Source organism: Solenopsis invicta, chromosome 2 (assembly GCF_016802725.1).
Source record: "Solenopsis invicta isolate M01_SB chromosome 2, UNIL_Sinv_3.0, whole genome shotgun sequence".
Taxonomy (NCBI): domain Eukaryota; kingdom Metazoa; phylum Arthropoda; class Insecta; order Hymenoptera; family Formicidae; genus Solenopsis; species Solenopsis invicta.
The window spans coordinates 2,241,618-2,257,088 of record NC_052665.1 but is presented as its reverse complement, the minus strand read 5'-3'; the positions used below and the strand labels follow the sequence as shown (position 1 = coordinate 2,257,088).

General features: G+C 31.3%; 1 protein-coding gene across 1 annotated transcript in view; it reads left to right on the top strand.

The window, feature by feature from the left end:
• The window catches only part of LOC105196460 (synaptotagmin-10), a 35,517-nt gene that overhangs the window by 16,143 nt on the left and 3,903 nt on the right, over window positions 1–15,471 (top strand). Inside the window, exons 2-5 of the mRNA XM_011162408.3 lie at window positions 13,295–13,551; window positions 13,650–13,811; window positions 14,085–14,216; window positions 15,206–15,360. Of these exons, the coding sequence (XP_011160710.2) occupies window positions 13,295–13,551; window positions 13,650–13,811; window positions 14,085–14,216; window positions 15,206–15,360 (706 nt within the window). The remainder of the gene's footprint in view (window positions 1–13,294; window positions 13,552–13,649; window positions 13,812–14,084; window positions 14,217–15,205; window positions 15,361–15,471) is intronic.

Below are 15,471 nucleotides of genomic sequence, written 5' to 3'. Positions count from 1 at the left end.
CAATGGTCTTCGGGTAGCCATCCATCACGTACCCTTGATTAAGACAGTCTTTCGAATTCAATCGGCTCAGGAACAATCTTCACATTAATTAATATTTTTTATTATTATTCAAACGATTCAAAATTATTATTTGTTTATATCATACTCAAGTGGGAATTAAATATCGATAAGATACTGATATAGTATCAACTTTTAGTACTGAATAGCGATATTACTGTAGATACAAATACTGGTACAGTACTTGCGGAATATTGAGATGATAGCAATGCCATGGGACTTAAAATGCAATACTATTACGATATGGAATTATAGTCTCTCTCTTTTCTAATAGTAAATATACCAAAATTCAATACCGATTCTCTATATTGCAACAGTACCAAATATCAATACTGATTTTTAATACTCTGAAACGCTAATATAATACTGTACCAAAAATCGATACCGATTCTCCATATTGCGAACAGTAGCAAATATTGATATTGATTCTTAATACTACAACAGTAATAACTGTGCCAAAACCGATACTGATTCTCAATATTATAACGGTTCTCTAGTTTAGAGATACTGGGAGTTCGTTATAACACGAGGGAGAAGGGATCGAGTCTTACACAGTTGAACTACTTATAATGCACTACGCGATGTTTTTCTTACGGGAGAGAGTTTAGCCTCGCGCCCCTCTGCCACGGTCTCCATACTGCTTTGCTGGGAGAAAATTTTTCAATTTCAGTACGAAAATGATATTGAAAATCTATCGACAGTATACTGAACCATTCTACATATTCTAGTACCATAATATTATTATTTTAATGCATATTTTGCTACAAGGCATGTAGTGAAACGTGAAATTTTTTTTCAATACAAAATCGATATCCTCGTTAGGATTCAATACTGGTTTAATTACTATATTCTATTCCCACTTGGAATAATATTAATTCATTTAATTTCAAGACAGATAAAATTTCATACCTCATTAAAATTTGTGCTTTTTAATTTATCTGCAGAGAATTTAATATTTAAAATTTTAATCTGTATGTAAATATTTTTTCTAGATCGACAATTCAAATATTGCTTTCAACAAAAACATTTTCTTGAATCCAGGCTACAGAGTTGGTGAAGCGAGGTTCATAACCCGCGGCGTATAATGAAATTTATTCTGCGGTGTTGTGTTTGCGTCGAAACTTTGATGTACACGTCATGTAACTTATCTGCCAAGAAGCTAACGTTCAAAGAAATAACGTCACACGCATCTTATATAAGACATGAAAAGCCTCGTATATTTCGCCAGTTTGACGGGCTCCAGAAAAAATGTTGAAAAAAAAGCATACAAGATGTGCATGCTCATTTACTACGGATTACATTTCGTTTATCGCTTATGCGCATCGCCGATGTATCGATTCGAATGGAACGTAAACCATATAGAGCGTGTAAGCGCGCTCGGCTTTCATGCAATTAGCTTTTTCGCACAGAAAGGATATCTCATTCTACCTTTTAACGTTAACTACGTTGTTACCCCGTTACACGGTAAATCAGATAACGTTACGGCGTCAATGTTATTACAAGCACCGCGACGCAGGATATGAAGCTGACGCGCGATGTGAGCATCAGTGCTTTCCAAATTCCGAATATACGCGAGAACTTGCGACACCGAGCCCGAGCGAGAACGACAGAAATAATTTTGTAAAACGCGTCAATATTTAATCACTTATTCAAGACGGTATCGTCGAGACGGCCGTTATTCGCTGCCATGTTTGACCGGATCTCGTCGAGCTGTTCTTGCAACTTTGCTAGGCTCGCAGTAGCATCTTTTTTGTCTTCTACCTCTTCTTCTTGAATCCTTTTATCCTCGTCGCCATCAGCGCTTTCTGCAGTATCTCTCGGGTCATCTCGTCGTCCTGTACCTGCTTCAGCAGCTTCAATGTCGTCGATCTTAGAATCGCGATTGCTGATTTTATTGCTAATTGTTACGCACAAAATGCGTATTAATAGCACACAATTTGCTTTTCCGCAAACAAACCGAGCACTCACCAATTTCTTGATCGCGTCAGAGATCAGTGTTTTCACGTGAATGTAATGTATTCCGTAATGATCCGCGAGGTATCGAGCGATCCGTGTTTTCCCAGATGCCGGCGGACCAAGAACGATTATTTTTACTGGACGTAAATTTCGCGCTGTTTTATATTCCTTTATGATTATGTCTACTACATCGCGGAATGGCACGTCAAAGTGCCAGCGTATCCGATCGACGACGTACACGGGATCGATGTTTAAATCCACTGTCATCTGATCGTATATTTGCTGGGAAACTTCCGGCAGTGAAAGCGCATCCTCCTTCGATACGTTTTTTACGCTGCCAGTAGTTAAGCCCCGACTGATCCTCTGTTTACAAGGATATTAGCGAGAAGTTAAAAATACTTTATGTATCGTGGTACAAATTAATTTCTAAATTTTTTACCTTGTTTTGGAATTTCTTGAAAATTTATTTTTAAAGTTTATAATATTGTGTAGAGAAGAAAGAGAATAATGCTGAAAAGGTATTAGTACGTTTTCATTTTGTTCTTAAAGGCTTAGAAAATAGAAACAGTTTATACGCAAATCCTCACAATAAAGCAAAATATCCGTAAATTATGGTAAAGAGAGTTAATATTTGCTATCTTTCGACGAACTTGTTAAAATTGACTCTAAGTATTTGATTCTTTCCTCTGCATCACTCGTATAAACCAGTTTGTGCAAGTGGGACGAGGAATGTTTCAAAAACTGGTTTGTTCGAGTAAACGGAATATAAAGCGGATTATTGAAATCAACCCCCATTTTGAATAATTAAGGTCAACATGTGTTTATGCTAAAAAAAATAATGCGATAAAGATTATGACAATAGCATTTCTACATTCTTCTGTGTTTTTTTATGCATATATAATTAATCTCAATGGGGGGGAATGGGTATATAGATGCAAATCAACATCAAGTATTATATTAAATTAATTAATTTAATATAGATAGTGATATTATTAATTCTTATTCGACATGCTGTGTTATGACCGAAAATTATAAAATAGTATATAAAAGTATATAAAATCATATAAATAAAAATAAAAGCACTAAGACCTAGCTACGACCGATGAAGGCTTTCTTACTATCATTGTACCTTATTATAATATTAATTTTATATTTTTTTTATAAAACCAGAAAAAAAGCAGAAAATATAGTTGGTGCAATATTTGTAGTATTTAGCAGAGTTAGTCAATATAAACGAAGAGACTCGTACCTTAATGATCGTATTTTGAGAGATTAATTCCTGTTCTACCGCCACAATGTACCGCATCGGAGGCCAATTTTGCAGCACCGAGGATACCGTTCTGAAAATCAAATTACTTGTAACGGTAAACGGATTTGGTTAACCAGACAATTAGAACTCCAGCGTGTTCCAATAAGCTTACGCCAACATCTTACAATGGCATATCAAAATATAGAATATTTAAATATTAAATATTTTTTTAATTATTAATTATTTATTTTTTTAAATTTAAGTTTATAAGGTTATTAAATTTGTTTAGAGATCACATGAAATATTTTAAAATCATAATATCTATCGATAATATTTAACACCAGACATTTAATATTAATAACATAATATAATATTTAACACAAATATACGCACACAATATAAACTATTTGGTTTTTATTTTTGTTGTTGTCATTATTTTCGTAATAATATCAATTATAATAATGTCAGTTCTCAGTAAAGAATATCATATATATATATAAATTTATAAAATTATATTTATGATGACAAATATGAAAAAATAAAGTTAATAAAGACATTATAATGTAATAAATTTTTTATTGCGTGTTGCAAATGTGTATAGTAATACGATATTTAATATTAAAGATAATATAAGATAAAGTTATAAATATTATAAATATTATTTCGTACTGCAAATTGAATTTCTTGTATAAGAATTTCTTGTATGTATATTTCAAAACGTATTTTAATCTTTAACGTGTCTTTCATTTTTCAAGTAGAAAACGAATATTAATATTACAATTTCTTGAACGAGATAAATGTTCTTTTTTTTTTATTAACAGACTTACGTGGCCAAGTCACGAACGTATAACAAAGGTATTCTGTTCCATCCTTTGCCAAACATCGGTAAGAAGGGCGCGTTTTGCCACGCCATTTTGAAAAGATAATGAAGCGGACCTTCCTCCTCACCATACGTGATGCCACAGCAAATAACCAGAGTTTTCAATTTGCTCTTTAAATTAGCGATCTTCTTCACTGCCACAACCTCTCTCTCGCATTGAATGTGTTCCTTGTAATTCGGATGAGGCTTTCGTTTTCGATAATCTGCTTCCGTGAACGGTAAATCTGGATCAGCTGGATTTAATGGCTTCGTAAGAGCCCACGTCATTATAGTGGAAATCAAAATAAAATGTCGCGTTGGTTCCTCTCTTTGAAAAGCTTTCGGTGATTTTTTCTCCATATTTTCCAGCAGACAAACAATTTCTAGAAATAGAAGAGATTGTACTTACTGTGTCGATAAGAGTTCTACACGGTCGTAAATTTTAGAAGCCAGTCTTGTACTTTTTAATAATGGCTGAAGCAGCTTCTTTATTATTTAAACTATAAGGTAGCTGGATATAGGTACTTCGTTATATTTATCTTCTAACATAATAGAAAATTAAAATTTAAACTGTGTACAAATGCTTATAATTCCTACTAATTTCGCGATTTAATTAAATAGGTTGCTTCATCGAATGTTCATATTATACAACAAAATACAACAAAATTTTTCCACATCATGTATTTCTATTAAAAAAAGTATTTACATGAAATATATTTTACTAACAAAACACACAATTGAATATAATTAATATTTTAGCATTTTCTTTTCTCTGCTCTCGGTAAATGTATAGTAAACATTATAAAAGATAATGAAATTACATCATCCTTATCTTAATTATTAATTAAAAGGAAAATTTTTCATTTTCAAGCTCTGCGTCTTACAAGTTTGTAAAAAAAAAATTTCAACATAAACATGAGAAATCCTGATTCTTTATTTAACGAAAAATATTAACGTAAATTATAAAAACTTCTTTACAACAGAAAAGCAATGTTTTATTTACTAAAAATTACTTCTTGTCCTACAGTCTTAAATTGAAAACAATACATTTACATTAAGATGTAAGCAAAGTATTTGTATTGATTTACCTTTCAAGGCCCAACATGCTTCCTTGATTTGGTTTGGTTCCTGCGTAATATCGTAGATAATGACACCACAGATAATCAACTCAGATAAAAAACGGTCTTTCTCGTCCGAGTGAATTACCGTCACGTCCTCTGGACACGAATACTGTTGCGCAACAATAAAAATTAACTCCTATTATGTGCTAACAAATTTAACCGTTTTCTTGCGAATTTCTTTGCTTTATGCATTCATTCTTATCTTAATTAATTACACCGAGGCATAAAAAAATGCTTTTTTTTTAAATATTAAAATGAAACTAGCTGTTTCTTCTAATTTTTTGGGTGCTGAATACAAAGTTGTTGTCCAGATTGCTCCATCACGTCACAATTTTCAGAAATTTGCAATTAAAATGCAAAAAAGAATTACAAATTTATGTATTTCATATTATAACGACATGTGACGCGCTAGAGAAGTTGGATTGCAATCAAAATTAACTATGTTATCAAAACTTTCAGCCCTCAAAAGGAATTTTGGTATGATTAATAAGATATTCATGATTATATATGGGATAAATTACGGAAAAGCTGGCTCATCAGGTCATTAATAATTCGCTAGCTTTCAATTACGCTTATTTAAATTTAAAGATCACTGAATATAAATCCGATGACAAAACTAACAAATTCAAAATAACAGATTTAATATGGCAGATATCAAAAAACTCAGAAGGAATGAGTTTGAGGAGACGCTATTAGCGCTACTTTTATTCTATTTTAATATTTATTAGATGTAAAACAAGGATAAAATTATGCAAATAGCGCTAATAGCGTCTCCCCCGCACGTACCTAAAATATCCTATTTTTTAAATTTCCGTGGTTTGACTCTTGTTTATTTTTATTTTGTTATTTTAATTGTCAAACGTTACTATTCTTTTTAATTCTTAATACTAAGTTTCAGATCTCTCAAGTGTTATAAAAACGCTTGAAATAAAAATCCATGTAGAAATCTACATGAGAAAAGCATCCGATAAAAGCGTACTCGTTAATTTCAAAATACTGAGAAATCCTTGTTATCAAGCTCGAGGGACCATGAACTTTCGTAAAACATAAAAATATTACCTTGCTATCCAGAACTGTACCAATCACTTCATATTTTCTTGGAACTTCTGCGCTCTTGTCCAGCCACTTTCTTTTCTCTCTTTCATTTCCTTTTACATACTGGTCGCCTTCGTCCTCGAATTCATCTTCACTGTGCGGCGGAATATTTATACTTAGCGGATCAATGTAGATAGTATTCAATAACACCTAAACATTTTTAATTAAATGAATTTGAATACAATATATTAATTATACAAATTTTGTTATTTATTATATATTACAATTTAATAATAACGTAATCTAAAATTACATCTGAAAGTCGTTTGAATTTTTATTTACGTTGCTATAAATATATATGCACTGCTTTTTTTCTTCAAGATTATCTTGTTAGAAAACATTTATAAACATAAAGAAAGTATCTTATACATTAAATCAAATTTTACAAAGATTTTACAGTGGAAAAAGAACAATATTGCCGTTGCATATTTAATAAGAAATATAAATAAAAAGATATTACGTAATTATATCGAGTCGGTTTAAAATCTACTTTATACAACGTGCCTTTGAAAAGTTTTTTGTTTGCGTCAGTGTGCATCTTTTATTTAAAATTTTTTATTATGAAACAAAGCAGTTTGTCGATATATATTGTAATGTTAGTTTTAATTACTGAACTGTAAACAGAAATATTTGTTTTCTAAGCTATAGTACAACGGTTAAAAATAATAAACCAAACTGTTACGAGAGAAACCCTCGAGAATAACTGCAAAAGTAATAATGATGACCTACTTCTGATATCATTTTTATACCTTGTGAAAAGTGATATAAAACGATTAATTCTTACAGTTAGTTACGATTGCTTTAATCGACATGATTAAAAAAGAAAAGTTGGAAAACTTTCATTTTCTTCTATTGATTATTGCGCACTAATGCAGTTCAAATAATACACATGGTATTTGAATCAAAAGTTTCCATATTTACAAGCCTTTGATTGAATCATAGCTTTCAGCGTCAAGTATCCTCTAATTGTCATGTTTTCGAAAGCAATTTTATAGTGATATTTTCATGATTCAAAGTGAAATGGAAATGTACAATTTATTGCATAATTTAATTGTGTAATTAAATTCCTTTTAAAATTATTAAAAATATCATTGTTGTAATATTTAAATTATTACACTTTTTGCTTTTTTCTTAATAATTTATTTAGTGCTATTTATTATTAACAATTGTATTTTTTTTAATAACATGTATTGTTTTAATATCGTCTACATAAAATGCGTCTACATAAAATTTCTCTTCATTATGCAAATTTACATTGCCGGAAGCAATGGCAAAAATATATAACAAAATAGAATTATGATGTTAAAATAATAATGATGAAGAACACACACATACACACAAACTTATAATTTTTATCTAAACCATTTTCTAATACATCTACGTTTGTAATTGATTAATACAAAAGATTTGTCATTTTTCCATTAATTTATGCATTAAAGTAAAAAATGAAATTAAAAAAAAAAAAAATTAAAAAATATTTTTTAAATGAAAAAAAGAGTGCACTGAGATTTATAACTCTTTTTCATTTTGTCGAAATTTTATCATTTTATTTGACAAATGTGACAACTAAACTTTTTTGTACCAAATATTAAAAATAAATAAATATGTATATATATAAAATTTATTATAAATGATACATACATCAGTTAATATCTTTCCATGATAGCTGTCAATGTGATTGATAAAAATACGCCAAGGCTTAAAATGCGGTTCCACATTTTTAGTTGACAAATTACTATCTTGTCGTTTCTGAGCCGCCTCAAAGCCGAGCAGATTGTCAAAAGTATCCGCAGCATTTGTTAGTTCAGTTATTGATTTATTTGGTTTACTATCCATATTTGTTAAATAAACACACGTGACATGTAATCATTGTATCACAAATAAACGATATTTTGATATGCGAAGTTATGTGAGCTGCGAAATATTTTGCTATCGACATTTCTGAATTGTTGGATTTGCAACTTCAATTCGATATATACATATACATATATATATATATATATATATATATATATATATATATATATAAAATATACAGAGTGTATATAAAAACTATACAAATATTTTAGACGCATTATACTGCAAATCGTGCATTATAAGTAAAATAATAATAATGCTGTGTTGTAATAATTAATAAAGAAATTATTAATATGTTCTTAACGTGTATAATTACGTATAATATAAATTAATGTATTTATTAATACTTAAATTTTAATTATACTGCTTGTAATGTCTTGTGTCTGCTAATGTACTTGTTCTCATTTCTATTTAGGTTTAATTTGAAATTCAAGAATAAATGAATAAGCAAGAAAAAAAAGGAGAACGTGGGATACCTTGCATATATCTATAACAATATAACTGTGTAACAATGAGAGAAATATTTTAGTAGAAATAATTAATACTTTGAATTATTAACTTCAAGGTAAATTAGTTCAGACATTGCGCATAATTATTCGATTTATTTGTAATGGAATTACTAAACATGATATAAAGATTATACGTTCGAAGATTATGTTAAAGAGGTGTGCAAAAAAAATGTAAAAATTGTGCCGATTCTTTGAAACGAAAGAAAAAAAACTCGCGCGTGTTCCTAGTTCTAAAACAACCCCTTTGAGAAAAGCTATTCGTGAAAATTGAAATCACAAGCAGCAGGGAAAAAAAGTAGCTGCTACTAACACCGAGCTTAGGCCATCAAATAAACCAAGCTTACTTGAAATGATTTATATTTTTAGGATAAAATCGAAAACAGAATTTTACTTATGCTGTTATAAATAACAATGTTATAACACACATAATTTATATTTGGATACATCCGCTTCTAATTTTAATGTCTCAAAATGTTTGTCGAGAATAAAATGTATATACTGCTTATGCCGAGATTAAGCTGTCAAATAAAACACGCGAGCATTTTAAACAATTTATGAATTCGGAATAAAATCTGGGACAGAGAATTCTAATTATAAAATCATAAATATCATCACAATAAAATTTATATTTGTATATATCCATGAACTTTGAACGCTTAAAATGTTTTTCTCTGTACATAGCACATAAAATGATAAACAGAATCTTCTTTTGAATACTATCATGAAATATAAATTGTATATATAAGTAATACATTAATGAGCAGCTTTAGCAAATAAAGTTAATATATTTCGGTTCCATTAGTGTAAAGATGGAACACGAAAATAAAGATCAAACAGTTCAAAATTTCGAAAACAAGAAATTTTACGACGGATTTTTTACAAACCGATAGAGGGAAAGCCAGGGGGAGTTGGTGAGATTTAACAAAATAAAATGTAGATCAGAGAGGGTGAAGAAGAAAAAGGTCAAGGTCACCACAATATTTGACGAAATATATTCGGCGATATTTTTTCTAAGACAAATTCATTATTAAAACATGCACTATAATGTGCATTATAATGTACATTGATAATATATTAATATAAAACAATAATCCTTAAGATTATGTATTCTTTATAACAAGAGATTAATGGTGGAAACACATGGACAAAGGATGCGAAATCCCCACTGGCCTTGTAGGAGCATCCTGATATAGCACGCAAAAGACTATTCAAGTTGTACGTACAAGGAAAAGGGTCATGGGTAGCGAACGTCATACGGAAGATAAAAAAGCGCAATAAACGTAAAAAGATATTGACATGTTTTGACGGAACGGCAAATATATCACTCATATATGGAAACTCGATTAAACGACAACAGGTTGGAAAAATAGGATAGGTCGTTTTCAGTTATTGCTTACCCAAATTGTCTCAAAGACCAAATTTCCGATTCCATAAGATTGATTGACAGATTAATATTACAAGGCTAACAGTGTTTCAGTGGTATTCCATACCAACACAAGCGACAAATTATTTCAGTTAATTATACCTTCATAACGACGGTAATAAAATGTTGCGGTTTCGCATTTATCAATTTATTATTAAATCAATATTATTCAATTTGTTTAAATAAATAATTTAATAAATAATGAAATAAGTAGATAATCAAGATATATTAAAATAGAATGCAATATATGAAAAGTACATTTTGTTAAAATGTATACACATTAGTCCAGATATTAAAAAATAATTATGTTGGAAACTCTTTAATAAATAACAGGTTGAAAAATTAAGAAAAAATAAGTTTTCGGTTACTGTTTGTTCAGTATTATGCACCTCAACGACCGAATATCTGGCATAACATTGATCGTTAGATTAATATTACAAGGAGATAGATTAATGGTCAATAATTTTTTTTTGCATAACAATGCACGCGACTAATTATACGTTAATATCAATGATACTAATATAGATTACGCTTTTAATTTCGAGAATTGAAAATACCGGCATAATTTATTTATCATGTACATGTTATCTGGGGGCAGTTATTGGAACGAGAAAAGTCTCTTGAGAAATGTCGTGGAAACGAAACTTAGTTATTATCGGCGACAAATATTAGAAGTCTTGTGATGGCAGCGACCCTGTAATTCACTAAAGCTCATCAATCACTCTGCCGTATACATGCTGCGACTCGGCACAGTGTTTACGAAAAGAAGTATCTCGTAAATCGTACTCTGTGTTGAAAACTTTACGAATTCTCGTCTCATAAACTTTTACTCGCAACGTAAATACATATAGCATGAGGAAAGCACGTTCGACGTGTATTGACTTATGGTGACATTTGATTTCAACGCCGTCAAAAGCGTTTCTAATTTCCCTATCAATGTACCTTGTACAATAATGGACGGCTTCTAAAAAGGAAAAGAATAAAAAAAAAATGTGTTTTGGGGTACCGTTTGTTAGAGCAGTAAAATGCGAAATTCGCGAAACATGGAAAATGGATTACGGAGTGCAGAAGGTCAAAGTTATTTACCATATATAGAATGATTCTCTTGTCGTCAATTATTTGTGTCGTCATTGAGATTTTCAGGGCACATTTTATGCCTCTTCTGATTCGTTATTTGAGTGGAAAAACTGCTGTGCTGAATCGTGACTCGATTTTACACGCGTATATGATTAAATGGAGTGCCACGCGGGCAAAAGTTAACTCGGCGCGAGACATGTATCTACTATCGTAATAACAGGTGAAAACTTTACAACGTAACAATAAACCACCTACGCGCTACTCTTGTTCGTCACGATTCCATTTCATTTACCCGTTGCAAGTGGCAGCGAGCAAAAAAACCCTCATACACCCTGGTTTTGTTTGCTGGTTTCATTTCATTGTTTTCAAAGATAAAAGGCACGCCGTGCTTACATTCCCTTTTTTTAAACAGTTGTGTGGTATGTAAACGCAAAAAAGAACAAAAAGGGCAGAAAAGCGGTAATATGCGCTCTGTCTCGTACATGCGCAATTTAGTTGATCAAAAGCACCGTGCGACCAATCGTCCATCGATTTCCTATTATTTCCCACATAGTGTAGTAACATTTCCAACTGTTCTTGACGATGAGTCATTTCTACAAAATAATCTTCTCCGATAACGCTTTTTTACCGATAAGAGCAGATGTGATATAACGAGCTTAAAAAGAAAATTCTTTTAGGCCAAATCATACTTAAGACTTCTTTCTTAATTCTTCTTTCTTGCTTCTTAAAAAATCAAAAGTAAGATTTGAACAACAATTTATCTCTCAAAATAGAAAGCGAGAAATCAATCAAGTGTAAATAAGTAAAATTTCACTGATATGTGTGAACACAAAAAAACAAAAAGAGAAATAAGACTTTTTCAGTTAAAGCAAATCTTGATAATATTTTTTATATTAAATATACTGCAAAGTATCTAAAAAATTAACTGGATATAGCAAGTTTAAAAATAATTTTGTTGAACCGCCAAAATAATTACGAAGAACGTTCAAGCATTACGAGCAATGCTGCAAAAAGTTTTGACAGTTTCAGCAACCAGTTTGAACATCCCACGTAATTACTTTGATCCAGCAAAATTATTTTTACATCTGTGTGCAGCTAAATTTTTAGATATTTTTACAAAACCGTCTTTTCCGCGCAGAAATATATTTTTGCAGTATGTACATTCTCTTGATAATTCTCGAGCATGATTTGATCTCAGAACAGACTGTGAAATATATCGGAAGGAAGTGCGTCGTATATAATACTTATACGCATCTGATAATTTATTCCGCGTCAACGTTAGAACAAAAACACAGAGATATTTCTGTCATTAGCAAGACACGCATTGTTCTCGATATAAACGAGAACGAAAAGCTCGAAGCGTTGGCGTACATCTCTTCGTTTGCCTCAAACCAAGGATACCATTCTCTTTGCCGTGGGATATGCACGATGACGTATGTATTCCCCGCAAACACAGATACATATACGCGCGCGCAATTTATTTAAAGGGCTTTTCCCATCAGCGCATCCTTTTCTTCTTATTGCATAAACCTAATGAAAGTCATGCTTTCTCTTCAAACGCTTCATCTATTTTACAAACGTTTTAAAATTATCAGCCAACTCAATTAGCTTATATAATATAATTTTCTTTATTCATCATTACTCATGTTACACAGTTCAACGTAACATTCCGTGGCAATATGAATTTCTGTGAATATTTTATTCGATCCTTTCACTACGTTACGGTTTGCCTACGCAATCTGGCATTCAGCGAAGAATTTAAATAAAAATTCTCTGGAAATTCCAAAAAGCAAGAGAAGAGATCAAATAAAAAAATTATTTTATTCTGTCATGTTTGTATATCTTCTTGTTACATCTACACCTGGTGGTTATGCCTGGTATTCATAGTCGATTCTTATATTTAAGGCTATCTTAAGTACCATCTTAAGATGTCATCAGCCAATCAGAGAACCGTATTAGCATTTTAAGACATTGCTTAAGACCGTCTCAAAATAAGAATCGACTATGAATACTGGCTTTATGTCTGTGCCTACATTTCTAATGCTTATTCGCTTGCAATAAATTATCAGCAACGAACACTTGTCTTTTCAGAAGAATGGAACTTCCCTTATCAACTCCTAATAGCAGCAGGGGTGACCCTAGTTGGTTTGGTTCTCTTGGCGGCGGTGAGCTTCCAATGCTCTTCCACTTGGCGATGGTTGATGAGCGTGACTCGACACGAGAATACCGAGGATACAGAGAACGATCAGATTCAACAAAATGCAATTCGCATCAGTCACTCTCTCCCGGACCTCCAATCGAAACCGATTACTCACGAATACATTCAAGAACAGAAGGACAATAAGAAGGTATTGCTGGCAAATTTACATTAATAAGAATAGAATTCAAACTAGTAGACGCTAAAGTAAAATTCTGTGCTGTTGTTTTAACGTTAACATTTTACTAGGTATTGCGTCAAACCACTTTACCCATCGTGCCAATGAGACATCAAAGCTTGAGACATCAAAGCTTCCAACGTCAATTATCGCACCGGCTTGACCTGCCTAACATTAAATTCAGCGTTTGCAGCTTCGAAAATCGCAGCGATTCCAGCCTTGGCCTTATCAGGGTATTTAGACGATGTTTCGATATCCGTAGTATTTGTTATGACGTTGAATGGACGTTGAAATGCAAACAACGACGCAATGTCATTTGATTCTCTTTGAAACAAGCTTATCATGTAACGCATATAGAGTTCTACATATTCCGGTTTTCCGATTTATTTTCAGTTATCTCGTTTCACGTTAATTGATCGATACTATGTAAACGCACGATTAAGATTATATATTTTTATTAAACTTACAAGATGTAATATTAATATGAATACGTTAAAACTGTGCAGCCGGAGCTGTATAAAAAAGAACTCATGAGGCAAGAGAGCGCGGAAAGCTCCAGTCCATCAGAAATGGAATATGCTGGAAAATTACATTTTGCTCTTCGCTACGACAAGGAAATCGAAGGTCTTATTGTCAAAGTAAGTATCGCGCAATATTTTTTTTCTGATCTGTCACAAATGTTGGTTATATGAGACCAGACGATTGATAACATATATTGTAAATTATATGATTCAAAAATTCTTTTTAACACTGTGTAACACGATAGAAAAGATTACGATCAACAAAATATTCAAATAAAAGTATTAAACGACACAAATCCATAGTTGTACAAATGAGATATGAAATCTTCCTGGACTGGAAAATAACGCGTCCCCTGGGTGAATAAATGAGTTTGCATTTAAAACTGCATTTGTGCTAGCTGAATATATGTATACCCACCTGGATTATATTCAGCACGTGAGATATTGAATAATGATAATGTAGTATCACAATATTGCATTTATGACGGACATATATTCTCTTCTATACCAGAATTAACCGTGGTAACGTGTAGATTAGGTAATGGCAGCTATATTAAGCTATTAGCGTATGCAGCGTATTCATGTGCATTAAGATCAATTATACCCAGCAAAACCACGCTTTACAGATAAATTTAAAAAACAAGATATATTATCGGTTTTTATGCTCCATTTACATTTTGACATAAAATTTCTGAAAAAAAAACGTAACGTATTTCAAAAAGCTGTTATTTAGGAAAAAAAATTAGGTTTTACACCGATTATACAATAATTCAATTAACTCTTTTTTATCACTGTAAATCTAAACGCGTATAAGATAAAAATTACATTTAATATTACCGATAAAATATCTGGGTTAAATAAAGCTCACATAATTCATTTAGTTTTTAAAAACTCATTGATTAAACTATTTCATAAAGTTTTTAAAAACCGAATACAAAAAATTCCCTTAATAAGGTTTTTAAAAAAATATAATAATGTGCCTTCGAACCAGATACCTTATTATTCTTAATCTCTATCTCTTTAAAACAAGATATATTGTTTATGCTATCCTATATTCATTTAATTTTATTAAATTGAATAATATTTGATTCGTTCTGGAATATTAGGTTCTGGAAGCTCACGAATTGCCAATAAAGGATGTAACGGGCAGCAGTGATCCATACGTCAAGGTGTACCTGTTGCCAGATAGGAAGAAAAAGTTTCAGACGAAAGTACATCGAAAGAATTTGAACCCAGTATTCAATGAAACATTCATCTTTAGGTAAAGACATTTCTGCAATTGTAATTCATTTGAAAAATTTTTCTCAGTTATATAATGCTAAATTATATAATTATGCGAAAGAAATTAAAACGCAACGTTTGATAATGACAT